Below are 15586 nucleotides of genomic sequence, written 5' to 3' on the forward strand. Positions count from 1 at the left end.
AATTTTCAGCATGAAGAGATGGTGAAAAAATCTCTCAGACAACATATGATGAGGATGAGGATGATTCTCATTCTTCTTCCTCTTTTTTTTTGCCTCTGTCTTTCTCTCTTTCTATTATTGCACCCATACTTTCACTCTGTCTACCTTTCTGTCTGTTTATCGCCATCTTCCTTGGTATATTGTAAAGGCGTTTTTTTTTTGAAAGTTCTAAGTTTATCTATCCAGTTTATCTTCCTCTCTTCATGATGATGATCATTTTTTTTCCTCTCTATTTGAAGATGATGTTGGTGGATCAACTTAATTGTGAACTTGTAGCATCCCTCCTTTGGATGAGGAGGGAAGAGGGAGGAAGATGATTAAATTGACTCTCATTTGCCAATCAAACGTCAAAAAATAGTCAGATTTTTTTTTCTACCATGAATTTGATTCAATATTTTCTTTTGAAGGAAAAAAAGTAGACCGAGTCCTGAACCATGATGATGAGGATGGAGATAGTTACTTATCTTCAATACTTATCCTCATTTTCATCATAATAGTGATCGAAAGACAAAAAAAGACAAATAAACATTCACACACCTCACTGTTGATCAGTTCGATATATATTTCAACGATTTGACCTAAATCGATTTGATGAATGAAAAACAAACTTTTCTTTTCTGTTGTATCGACATGATTAGAACTTTTTTCAATTATAGCTAATCCTTAACGGAAATAATAAAGTTCTAATACTGGTATCCTGTCCAAAGAATTAATTAATAGACACTTTTTGTATTAATTGTGTCCATTTGTAAAAGTGACAAAAAACAATCGGAAGGAAGAAAAGTTTTTTTTCCTTCTCATTGATAATCCGTTGAGATTAGATTATCCTGTATACATGGTGAGAGATAGTGTTCATGATAACAATAATATGGATCGTTAGCACGTTGTCCTTTAAAAGGCTTGGGTGAAACCCTGAATCTGAGTTGAGAGAGAGAGAGTATAAATTGATGTTAGGTCACGATAAGTTTCACGGTTGGTCAAATAACTTGAAAAGGATTCAATTTTTTGGCAACTTTTTCATACTCCCCTGTGATCATTTAGCAGGCTAAATGGATATAAAATATAAGCTGGATAAGTTGAACCTGGTCAACTAGAACTCTCTCATCATCATCTTGATCCTCATCTTTTTATACCACAACTCCTCCCTTTCTTGTTACCCGCATCCATCTCTCTCTCTCTCTAGCATCCGTAGCCAATTGAACCAGCACAGGTAAACAGACAGTGCAAGAAAAAAAAGCGATATAATAAAAACAACCTCCTATTGGAATCTCAAACAGTGTGTAATCTTGATAAACACACTGTATGAAGATGATCGTGTACATCACCAGAAAGAGAGAGAGAGAGAAAGGGAATTGATGATCAAAAAGATGAGAGGATGAAGATGATGCAGAAATAAAATATGAACCACGCCAAAAATATTAGCTAGATGAAGATGACCAATGTATATAAGTTGTACTTCGGTAGGTTGGCCACCCTCAGTCTCTGACCACCTCTCACCCTTACTTAAGTCTCTCTCTCTCTCTCTCTCTCTCTCTCTCTCACTCCCCTTTTCTTATTCACCTTTTTTTCCGCTTCTCTAATACCTGAAAAAATGCCCCTTTCGCCCTCGCCTTCTTACCTTGAGGTGGTCTCTTCATCATCTTCATCAATTTATCATCATTTTATCATCTCTTATATCTGTACAAAAAGGGAAGAGGAAAAAAATTTTCTCTCTCTAGTTTTTTTTTCTTCAATGAAAAAATAAATATAAATACTACATTCCTTACAACATCAATCATTACTTCATATTATTATTACCTGTAGCTATTATCATATTAGATGATGATAATATTTACCATCTAAATGAATATGTAATTTAGTTAATTGTTGATTCATTGAAGACATTTTTCAAAATTCGTAACCATGGTAACCGCATCATTTATCTTATCTCATTCATATAACATTTCAAATTAATCAATTAGGTTATTTTTTTTAATTATCTCTTTAATTGTTAGAGTTGTTATCTGGATTGTAATCCTTGACTTACTTTTCATTGTTATTGAATTAAGTTAATCACATTTGTTTAGATTCTGTTTAATCGACAATTAACTTAATTATCAATCACTTAACAAGTTTTACTTTAATATTATTATCATAATCTTGTTTTTTTTTATTATTATTTTGATTGTTAATGACAATTAATTTATAAGTAACAATTAACTTTCATTGATATTTAATCACAGACTCTTGAGATAATGTTGATTTTAATTGTTTCAATTACACATATTGATTAATAAATCACATACAGGGTTTCAACTGATTGCTAATTAATCATCAGCAATTAAGTAAACATAATCAATCACTTAGAAAAAGGTAAATAATTTATTTACTATCTAATAAATTGTAACAATTAAATCAAGAACTTGAATGAAATGAAAAAAAAGTTAATTTATTTTTCAGCAAATTTCACAATTTAAATGATTAATTTTACTGTCAAGTTTCAATTGTGAAACACTGTAACTATTAGTCAACAATATACTAATTAATTGTATCTTATTAATTGAAGTTGTTAATTAACAAATAATAACGAAACAATTGATAAGAAAGTAACAATTTAATCAATTTACTCTCAATTAACTAATTGTGATAATGAGAAATATTTTTTTTCTGTCTTACAATCATATGAGAGTTGTAATTGTAAATCAATAGTAATAATCAACATGTTAATCAACACAATTAACTTGAACATCAATTAAACCACAATCACAATTAAGCAAACGATTTGTAAATTGTTTTTCCCATCATATTAATAATAATGATGTAAACCAAGTGAAACAATTTGATTGTGAACAACCAAATTGTTATTTAATAGCAGTAGTTAAATTAACTGATTATCAACTGTTAAGCTTCAATTGTTTCTTGTTACCTTGATTCTTGTAAAGGTAAAAAATTTAAAGGTCTACCCGATTAAGATGAGCTCAGGTAAGATGAGGATGAGGATGAGGATTATGATGAAGATGAAGATGAAGATGATGATGAAGATGATGAGGCCAGTCCACTTTGGTCCAGTTGTGTTATCCTATCGGTGTGAGTGGTCAAGTCCGTCAACAAGATAAACATGATGATGATCGTCCACATCTCGAGCTATCGTGTTGCTCATCCATCAATGATGAAGATTAAGTTTTATAAGAGAAGGAGAAGAAAAAAATTGAATGAAAAAAAATGAAGATAAAGATTAAGATTATAAAAGGGATTAAGTTTTTATTTTATTTTCTTTTCCAATTGTAATCTCACCTTAGCCCAAAGCGACTCCACCCTTACCACCTACATCAATTATCATCTTCATCATGGTGATGATGAAGATGATTTTCAGGTGTATCATTTTAATGTCCATTTAAATTGAAGTTAATTGTTGATTATTATTGACCAAATTATTGAGTTGTTGATAAATGATTAATTAGTTAATCAATTTCAACATTTCTTTCCAAGGATTAGTTATTATCACGCAATTTAAACATCATTTTAATTTCTGATGAAATGTTGATCATGTTTAATATCAATTAACCAAAATTTCATATCAATTTATTATCATGGTTAATGATAAACTATTAATATGTGATAGTTTTATTAATTGGTTTACTCTGTTAATTGATTATGATGGGGATTAAGTTTAATTGTCATCATGGTTATGATTATTTGTGAAAATTAAACATGATTATCATTTTAAATTTTTACCACTACAATTAATAAAATTGTGTATTTATATTAAATTTGAGTGAGTGTCAATTGTTGAGATTTGATTCAATGTTTAACTTGTTGATTGTTGCAACCAAATTGATTCAGTTAATCAAATCAACTATCAAGTGTCTTCTTGACTTGATCATCATCATCATCAATAAATATATATAAAAAAAGATGAAGATGATGATGAAGATGAGGATGATGGTGGAAGACAAAGACTTATCATCATCATCTGCGTGGGAAAATAAATTGTAAGGTTACCCTGGTGATGAAGATGCTCCTGTGTCAACAATTAATATTGAATTCTAACCTAATTCAGTTACAATCTCAAATGATTTATCGAGCAAATTGTAATCACTACAGTTGAGATTTACTAACAATCTATAGAGACAATTTAATTTAATTGTAACGTTTTCACCAAAACTCAAACACAGACAGAATTTAAATCAATTACGAGCTATTTAATTGCGGAAAGTTGCATCATCGTTACATCGTAATCATTTAATCTGATTGTCAACGAAATCGCAGGCAAAACCTTGATTGTTACGAAGATTATCACATTAGCCAATTACATATTATTCATCTCATTGGAATTGAAGGAAATTAAATTATTATTCTAATAATTTGTGAAAGAGTAAAATTATTTTAATTAGGAAAAGTTTTTTTTTTGCTCCAATTGAAATTTCATTTTAATTAAAGTGTAACATTGAAATCAATTCCCAATGAGATGATATCAATCAGTCAAATTCATTGAGAAAACATGGAAAATATTATCAATTATTTGATTGAATATCAAATTACCAGCGATTCCTGAGGCTCCGATGGTGAAGCTATTAACATGAGGCATCACCCACCCTGCTCATTTGAAAAGTCCCACCCTATTTGCATATTCAATTATTTATATCATCAACAAGTTGATCATCATCTTGATCCTGTTGTTTTTATTACCATTCAGTTGCTCCTTTAATTGGCTTGCAAAGCAAAAAACAACAACCGATACCCTTGGGGCTGAAAACAAAATGCACCAAGACTATTATCATTATCTACTAGTAGCTACCTGTATTTATCATCTTCATCTTCATCTTCATCATCCTCATCAATTGATATTCTAATTTGAATTTATCTGCTCTCTCCATTATATCGTATCACTTATGAACACATTTATATACAGAAACTTTTTTTTCTGTTTGTTTATTTCATTCAATTCTCATGAATCATGATGAGCTTTTAACTGACCTTGTCCTTTTCACTGACCATTGGCTATTTACTTATTGATTTTTGGGTTTAAATGGCTGCTTTTGATATTGCCCAATCTATGGATTAATACATTAAAGGTTCTCATTTTGTTGTTGAACTTTTTTTTGATACTTTTTGCATTTTTCTCCTCGAAATTGTAACATCTCATAGTTACTATTATTGATACATTATCTTTTAGATTGATCATCTCTCAGGAAACATATTACTTACCTTTCAGAATTTATTAGAACTTATATTTCTCTATCCCAACACTTTGAAATAACCTTTTTTCCTTTGCTTCCTTATCATCATTTTTTCTTCATCATCTTTTATTTTCTCTCTCTCTCTCTCTCTCTCTCTCTGTCTCTCTCTCTCTCTCAATCTTCTTATTCCTATAAGATGCTCATACTATTATTATTATAAGTTGATCTTCATCAATGTCTATTATTATGTTTGACAGATTCGTGAGTCCGACATTCACTCAACATCCACACATAAAATACCTTTAGCACCCACCAAAAAGTTTCATCTTCATCAGAACTTTTTTCCTCATCCTCTTTATCATCATAATGCTCATCCCCAAGTATCTCTCTCCCAATATTATCTTCTACTTTCAGAGCTTTTTGTCTTCTCAATCATCATGTTTATCTTATTAGAATCGTGATTTACTCATGAATTTTTTTTTGTTTTTTCTTCCTCTCTCTTCATCTTAAAATCGAAAAAAAAAACTTTTCTTCCAAAAAGACTTACCTGTATTTTCATCTTCAAATATCATAGTCACTTTTTTACATCTTCATCATTTTTTTTTCATCTTAACTTTTAATTTCATGATGATTTCATGTCACCAAGATTTGATTTTCTGAACTTCATCCTGAATCACTTGAATATTGACTATAAATCAATATAAAAAGATAATGATGAATCTCAATCACTATTTGAGTTGTTACAAGTTCATTAAACTTTTCGAGATGATGAAAAGTTTTCCTCTCAGCTGATTATTGGCTATCAACTTATTATGATATTATCATTATCGTCATCAAGGTTAATTGTAATTAAGCAAGAAAACTTATTGTTGTACCTTTTGTTTTTCCTTTGAAAAAGAAAAAGGTGAAAATTAATTATCAATGTTTAGAGAGTTGATTAGTTGTTGACAGTTAATTGTCATTAATTACTTATAAATATTATACTTATTTTCAAATCAATAATAATAATAAATGAAGGAAAAATAAATGATTTCATCTTGGAAATCATTTTCCCTGATTTCTTATCATATCTTTCATGTTTTTGTTGATATTTTTCATTTTTTGGGTGATTTCATATTTTGACATTTGATGATAATGATGATCAGCATCATTATCAATAATTATCATCATCATTAAAGTTATCTCATGATGGAAACACAGGTAAACAAGAGTGTGACAGTTGATTGGATAAAAACGATGTCTCCAAATTGTGTTGATCACTTTTATCACTTACTTTTAATCCTCATCATCAATCTCGTCATCATCATCATCATCATCATCTGCCAAAGCGTAACGAGAGGTAAATATCTCTCTCTCTCATTTTTATCCTCATCATCTTGATGACCTGTCTTCATCCTCTGTCGTTTGTGTTGATCCACCATCAGCTCATCGTAATCAAGGATCCGTTCAAAAGGTAAACACCAAATGAGTCGGAAAAAGTTTTGGATGAAAATCAAGACATGAAAAAAAAATGGGAAGATAAATCTTATGATGAAAATGATGATGATGATACGGATGAGGATGAGGATTAAGATGATGAGGCGTGGTCATGACAATATCAAAAATGATTGTCATCAATTGGCCGGTCAATCATTATCACTTAATAATCAATATCATTACCATCAAAATGTGATCTAATTTCATATGAATTTCAAGCTAATTAACTCAATCAATGATTTAATCAACTTATTATATTATTATTATCATAATATTATCATTAATAACAATTTAATTAGACAAGATTCATTTTTTATATGATTAGATTAAATTTAAATTTCTATCATCATGAAATGGATCATGATGATCACATTGAGATATTCATGGATTTTTCAAGATGAATTATCATCTTCATCCTTTTTTTTTCATCAAATTTGTAATCAGTCAAAATGACAAAATCTACTCAGGTGAATCAGGGTAACTGTAAATAATTCTGAGAAACTTTCAATGTTAATTTTAAATGTCTCTCATGATTAAGGTAACATTTTCCATTTGTTTTAATATTCAGATAATCATTTCATTTGCATGTAAAAATTTTCCACCATTGGAATAAATTAATATCAGAATGATGAAAAAGAGGAAAAAAAGTTTCTCTCAGAAAGTAATATCATTGGAAATATATTATTAGTATAATGTGATATTAAGAAGCAAAGAGAGAATTTGAAAATTTTAGAAAATTCTTGAAGACTCATGGTAACAGTTGAGGAGCATCATGATGATGAACTTTTTCTGTGCAATGAATGATAATCACAACTTGACAAGAAAAAAATTCTAAAGCTTAAGATTAGTGAGTTGTTTTTCTCTATCAAAGTTTTCCAGGTAAATTGTTTAGGGAAAGGTAATAGTTAATCGTTAACAGATTAAACAGATGATGAGAATTTTTTCTTCTCTCTCATTCACTGATGAGAGAGAGAGAGAGAGAGAGAGAGAGGATAAAAAATAAACGATGATGAGTGTAACTAATACACTTTGGCATCGATCAGGAAAAGTTGTGATTACATGAGTTTACTTTATACCTGGAAGATTGAAGATGATGAGGATGAAGATGAAGATGAGGATAAATATATAGTGATGAACGGGTAGTTCATTGAGATTATCATCATGAAGATAATGATTCTGATCCCATTGGAATTGATAGGAAAATAAAATAACGATACTTTTACAGGTGAATCAAATTAATTTTGGTTACCTATGCGAGTCCATTAAATGATCTTGTCTTATGCTTTTCAATCAAAGTTAATTGCTACTAATTTAATAAAGTGTGTATTTTGTGCTTACCTGGTTGATCAGGTTCAAGGATGAAGATGATGATGATAATGATGATCAGAGTGAGACCCTTTAAGATGCCGATGATGATGATGATGATGATGATGATGATATTGCCACTAGTGGTCATCAATTGGTTACCTGGAAAAAAATTTTCTAAGTCAATCTGTCAATTATATTAAATAATAATACCTGATGATTATTGGGAAGGAATTTATTTCACCATCATTACCTTGATTATGGGTTGGGTTTTCTGATCAATTTTTTTAATTTAATTACGTTTTGTAACAATTTAAATCATCTTCTCATCTTAAAGGTTAATCCATCAACATTGATTAACTTTTAATCAACTTTTGGTTTCGTTTAATTTGTTACCTGTTTGTTTATTGTTTACAATCAGATTCTAAATCATGATCAATGTTTAATTTGATGATAATGCAACTTTTTTTTATATTAACGAGTTAATTGTAATCATAAATTAATTTTCTTTCTCTATTTGTTTCGACTATTTGATTTACTCATTTAATTTAACCTTCAAGTATATTATATTTAATTCATAATAATAATCAGTGGATTGAATTAATTGATTGTGTATTTTTATTCACTTGATTCCTTAAATGTTATATGATAATTGTAATACTTTCTTAATTGTTAATTTAGTTTCCGATTCTTATTCATTAAATGATTCTAGTTGTTTGGTTTCCTTGGATTTGATTGTGTATTCAGTGATTTATATATATTATTTTGATTATATTATTATTATTATTATTTAGTCCTTGATTATAATTAGCTGTTGATTGTTATTAAATTGCTGCCCTCTATTGATTATATTGAATTACAATTTTAATTTCATCTAACTTGATTATCTTGTTGATTGTAAAGCTAATTTTAAAAAAAGGTTTTACTGGCCAGTGGAGCAATTAAATGAGCTTATATTACATGTTAATTGTGATCGACAATTAATTCACAATTGATTCAATGTTACAACCAATTCAAGTAAATTGTTTGCATTTATTTATAACATTAACTTTGTGGATATTGGATAATTATAGTTGTTGATATTGAGAATGGTAAGAAAAAAAAAAGTCATTCACAGATTAAGTTGACAATAATAATAATAATCTGTTCCGTTTGATTGTTATTAATTGTTATCAAATGAATTGACCATTGTCCGAAAGAAGTAGATTAAAATTGTTAAGGTTTCATCAGAATGGATATTGAGTGAGGAAAAAAAAACGAGAGAAAAGAAATAATTTCAATCAGGTAAACATGATGATGATGATGATGAAATGATAGATTTTCATGATGGGTTTCCAGGTATCAATACGTTTACCTGAGTATTTGAGATTCATGAGTAAATATTAGGATAAAAGGTGGAAAAAAAGTAATGTAAAGGTAAAGAGAGATGATGATAATGATGATGAAGATGAAAATTGAAGATGAATTGAAATAACAAAAGTCTCATGAAAACAACATGCAAGGTATCAGATTGGAAAGTCCTTGGCATTTATCTGATTAATTTTTTCTGCTTTTTTTTGTTGATACAAGAGAAAAAAAAATCAAAGTATTTTGCCAATGTCATCAAAGGGAATCAGATATGATGATGATGATGAGAGGGTGGTGGTGGGTTTAGCAGGAGCTACAGGTAATAATATGAATAAATGTGTAATAATATCATGACAATACACATAATAATGACCTTGATTTGTGCATCAGCATGATATTGACTCGTAATCATTGATAATATTATCGCAATTGAAAGGAAATGGTGATGATGATGTCAAACATGATTTCCTATTTGGATTTCGTCAAATGTCCGCTCGAAACTTTTTATGTTCAAATGTTCTGATCAATTCTTATTACTTATTATCGAGTTTAATTTAGTTTTTCTTTCACTTTTTCTCATTTCATTTGATTTTAATTCTCTTTTTTTCTGTTTGTTTGCAATTTTTGCTCTTTTTTTTTTGCTTCTCTTAATTGTGATTATTCAGCAAATCAAATTTAATTTAATTTACTGTTACTCTCGTTTTCGGTGTGTGACTGTTAATTCATCAAATTTTACGTTTTTATTATTAATCAGAATGAGAATTGTAAAAAAATTGATTGATTTTAATTTCAATTGAATAATAAGATTAGTGATTAATATCATGATAGCCTTGATTGTTGAGGTGTTGTATTAATATTCATTTTGATTTAGTTTTAAATTGTTGAGATTTCCAATCAATGATCAATACCAAATCACAAGGTATCAAAAATGAAACATTCAACAAACTGATTGTGATTAAATTAATATAAAAATACACACATAGTGATCAGTTAATTGTTAGTGATTAAGGAAATGATTTTGTTTTATGTATGACAAAAAAAAGACCAAGACTTGGTTAATCAAATTAGTTAAGGGTTAATTGTTGCTAGTTGCATTTGGTTAAATTGATTAAATCAATAGTTTTTATATATTGTGTATAAATCACAATTTAAATTGTTGTTGTTGTTGTTTACAGGTTACAGTTTAAATTTTAAACAATTAATAAAATTGGACTCCGACAGTGAGGTTAATTTAGAGTAGAGTTAAAAATAATGTTAAAACAATTAAATCTAATTGTGTAACCATATTGATTTATTAATTGCTGGAGAATCCTAAACCAACACAAATCAGGTTGTCAACATTAATCCTTAATCATTTCTGTGTAAAATTAACTGGATTTACTGGATTTATATACAATTTTATCCTAATTTACATGAAAATTTACATAATCATGAGATGATCATCAAGATTGATAATTGTAATCAACAATTAGCATTAAATTTATTATTAAACATGATAATCAAAATGTTGATTGTTTTTAAAACAACAAAAAAAGGATAATAAAACTTTTATATTAACGGTATTGACTAATCTGAATCAATTGTAATATCATTTAACTAATCAAACTGGTCAACATATGATCTTGACCACCAACATGGTCAGTAAATAACCGTTTACACATAAACATTAACAACCCAATAATTTAAGCCAGTAGCCATTTTTCATCTTCCTTTATCATCTTATCATCATGAAAGTCTTTCTTTTTCCTCTTACCTTCATCTTCCTTACATACTAATGAGTCTATTAAAATAGATATTCAAGTGAGATGATGACCAGTAAGTGGACAAGGGTAATATCGAGCTCTCTATCATCATTTATATTACTCTAAGTCACTATCAACATAATTATTGTTATTATCATTATCATCTTGTTTGTATTCAATTGTAGACACAATTAAGAGACTGGTTTACCTGCGGGTTAATCCGTTCAGGGTAAATTTTTGGCCTCAATCTTGATTTTCATTTTTCGTTTCTTGAATATTCATTTTTGGACTAACGATTTTTTTTTCTCGATCATTTTTTTTTCTTTGCTTCTTTGGTTTGATCTTCATAGGTAAACGTTGGAGAGAGTTAACTGTACAAGAGCGTCGTCCTTTTGTCCAGGAAGCGGAAAGACTTCGAGTTCAACATATGCAAGATCATCCCGATTATAAGTATAGACCTCGACGTCGGAAAAATGGTAAACGAAATGCTCGAGGCGGAAGTTCAACTGGTGCAATCGGTAGTGGTAGTAATGTGGGCAATGGGGGTAACCACAGTCCAAATAGTTCTAATAGCAATAGTAATCATCCATCTTCTTTGGTTGGAGGTCGATCGCCGTCAACGGGAAATTGTATCACTTTATCCTCTGGTGATGATCAGGGTGGCATGAGATTGTACAGTCCGATTGGTGGAGGATTAAATGATCACATTAACGGTCATCATCATCTTTCACATCTTCATCATCATCAACATCAACAACAGCAACAAGGGATTCCTCATCATCTTCATGGTCAAACACTTCACTCTGTTCACCATCATCATCATCATCAACAACAACACCAACAACACCATCACCAACAACAACAACAACAACAACACTTACAACATTTAACTCAACACCTTCAACATCGTCCATCGCACTCAAACCTTGAAATTATGGACCATTCATCACTTTCCCCACCCTTAGATTATTGTGGTGTTCAAACACCTGATTCATCCCCGCACGGAAGTCCATTCAGTTCAGGTCCACTTTCGGGTGGATCGTTAATGGATCAATATCGTTCTGGAAACATGGTTAACATGGTAACGGTCAATTCGACCCATGGATCAAGTAACTTGACCAATGGTATAAATACAATAACAACTACCGGTAATGTTGTCAATTTAAACAGTAATAACAATGGATCTCTGTTAATTAATCACAATGGTCAAGGAGTAGGAGGTCAACAACAACAACATAGTCATTCATCACAATCGGTCCTTGGTCAACAACAACAGAGTCAAACTTATCTGTCCATCGATGGGTCAACAAAGGAAAGTCCACTTTCTGATCTTGAAAGTTCAGGAAGTGGTACAAGTACCAATGGTCAGTCAGGTAATGGTCAACTTGATCCAGCTCGATCATTACCAACACCGGAAATGTCACCAGTTGAAAATAGCGATAAAATTGATCTAATTAATGGTAGTAATCATTCATCATTAAATCCAGCTTATTATCAACGTAGTGTCATTCAAGGTCAAGTCTCAGGTAATCGACACCATCAAACCCAACAGCCCCAGGGAACAGGTCACCTTTACAGGTTAATCCAAGGAGGATTAAAAACAGTATTACCTGTTGAACAATCAGTTTACCCAATGGCTGGTCAGTTATCGGAAACACAACAATCAACATCATCTTCATCTTCATCATCATCATCATCAATTACGACAACAACTATAACAACATCCGATTCATCAACAAGTAATCCCGTTAACGATCAAACCAATGGTACTAATCAACACTCACCTCAACCTTTAATAACTCAAATTAAACAAGAAAACGATTTGGACACTTCGATTAACAATAATTCAACGACAACGACGACAACAAATGAAACAACACCAACACCAAGTACCAATGTCGATGATGGTGTTTACACTAATCAACCAAACGAAAATCCCGTTAGTCAATTGATGTCACGTTTCAGTGATGATTCATCATTTCTCAGGAACGTTAATCCCGTTTGTCCATCTTATAAGAATCGAGTGATTGTCAATCATGTTGAATCATCGGGAATCAATTCATCATCAAGTAATAACAACGATCACCAGCAACAATTTGAATCAAATCTCTATTCAAAAGATACAAGATTTGACGATTATCATATGGAAATGATTGATGGGACTGATGATAATCACTGGACATCATATGACCAGCAACATCAGCACCATCAACAGCAACAACACCAACACCAACATCATCAACAGCAGCAACAAAATTGTATTTATAATTCATATAAATCGGAGCTTAAACCTTCAATTGATCAAATGTATCGAGATCCAAATGAATCAACTGGTTATGGTGACAATTATTTAACTATTAATGGTGATCAAGATTATGACACTGGACCTTTGGTGACCGATGGATCAGCTGGTGGACGACAAGATGATTATAATCAACGTCAGGTAATCATCCCATCCTCACATCATCAACATCTTCACCATCAACAGCAACAAACCATAATTAAGGCAATTAATCAGCATCACAATTTACATCAAACTCACAATATTCAATCACAGCATCAACATCATCAACAATATCATGGATCAGAAGTTAATCCGGTTACATCAACTTCAACTGATCACAATTTAGTCAACAATTTTAGCTCCCAATTAATTCAGAAATTAACTGATTTTAATCGTCCAATTACCGGTAATTCATCTCTATGTGAAAATGGATCAGAGTTAATTGCTGCCTTAGCGGAAACCCGGCAAATTATTTCTTAATCAAATCAGGGAGAGAAATTTATTCCAAACAATTAACTTTTTCCTCTTGCTAATTGACAGTAAATTAATTACCAAATAAAAAAAGCAAAGGATAAATTAAAAAAGTCGTAAGAAAATGAATTAGGACAATTAGTGCCAAATGAAGTTTTAACAATGAATTAAATTAATAATTGTTGCAATTGATTTTCTCGCAACAATCAATTGACTGATTTAAAGCACAAATTTATCAGAAAATTGTCCGATTGTTGATTAATTTGATTGATTTCCTTTCTCTCTCTCTCTCTCTCTCTTCAAATACTAATCAAGAAACAACGAAACAATCAAATTTAATCATCTTCCCTTCACCTCTTTTTTTCAATCCCAATTATAATCAATCAGTTAATTAAAAAGCTGATGGAAACTTTGACCAGGGAGAATCAAAGTTAATTGTAAACATGACAATCCAATCAAGATGAAAATTATCCCAATCAACAGATTATCTTTAATTATCTATTTTATCAAATTCTTTACAAAAATTAACTAATTGTATTTGTTGCAATTTGTTCAGTTCCTGTTCATCTTTCATATGCAAAACCTAATTCACCATCAACAATCAACTAATTGTGCCTCTTGTTCAGATACAAAAGTTTTTATCACATCGCAATTAACAGTTAATTAACTGTTGGACATCATTAATTATACATAATTTTTTTTTTCTTCACAATTTGTTAATAATTTTTTTCGTGGTTTCATAAACACAATTAGATGAATAATCAATCAATTGGAATATGATTAAAACCCATCACCTGAAGCCCCATCCCTAACAATTTAATCAATTAAAAGCATCAACATGAACAATCAACGAGATAAACAACAACAATTTGACATAAAATCAAATGAAAATAATTTAAATCAATAAAACTAATTGTGTTTAACGTTGACAATTGAAAATGCAGTTAAAAAAACTCAAATGGTTAAAAGTTTTAATGGTTAATCAAGTAAATCAATTGAAACCCTCAAGCAATCAAATCAAATCATCAACACACATAAACATGGGCTTAATCATTTTACATTTATGTTAACAATTAAACACTACAATCATCACCAATGAATACACACATTGAACACATAATCATCATTATCAAATCATTTACAATTAACTTTGGAAAACTTTTCAATCGAAATTCAAAAAAAAATTAACAATTATAATTAAAATCTTATTCTGTCCCAATCATGTTACCCTCAACCCTAAATCCATTCCCACCTCATTTACTATGTTAACTTTTTTTCCGCTCTGGGAGTTAATTGTATCCCTATTCCAACCCTTGAACATTTAATTATCCTTAATTATTTGAAATATATAACAAAAAAATGATTACAATTACCTCACCATGACAATTTTGTAGAGACTTTGTCAATGTCTCAGAGAAAAACAAAAATTATTTTCCTTTTCCATTGAGATTATTGATTTATCAATCACAAAAGGGACAATTGATTTATATAAATATAATATAAATATTACTATAAATATGAATTGTTAATTATTCACAATTTTATCTTGTCACAATTTACTAATTTCATTGAAACAAATCAACTATTAATACAATCGGATTAGTCGTAACAAATTTATTCACAACCATTGAAGTTACAATGATCATAAAGAATATCACTAATATAAGAAATTAAATTCGAAAACGGTCTAATTGGATTTTATAATTTCCAATTTCTTTCGTCTAAATAATTTTAATTCCAATTTGATTGTTGATTAAATTTTA

General features: G+C 29.9%; 1 protein-coding gene across 1 annotated transcript in view; it reads left to right on the forward strand.

The window, feature by feature from the left end:
- Positions 1-15362, forward strand: part of LOC128392545 (transcription factor mef2A-like) — a 44540-nt gene extending 29178 nt beyond the window's left edge. The window contains exon 3 of the mRNA XM_053352580.1: positions 11419-15362. Coding sequence (XP_053208555.1) covers positions 11419-13832 — 2414 coding nt within the window. The 3' untranslated portion in view covers positions 13833-15362. The remainder of the gene's footprint in view (positions 1-11418) is intronic.
- The last annotated feature ends 224 nt before the right edge of the window (positions 15363-15586 follow it).

Source organism: Panonychus citri, unplaced genomic scaffold (genome assembly GCF_014898815.1).
Source record: "Panonychus citri isolate SS breed McGregor unplaced genomic scaffold, ASM1489881v1 Contig00136, whole genome shotgun sequence".
NCBI lineage: Eukaryota > Metazoa > Arthropoda > Arachnida > Trombidiformes > Tetranychidae > Panonychus > Panonychus citri.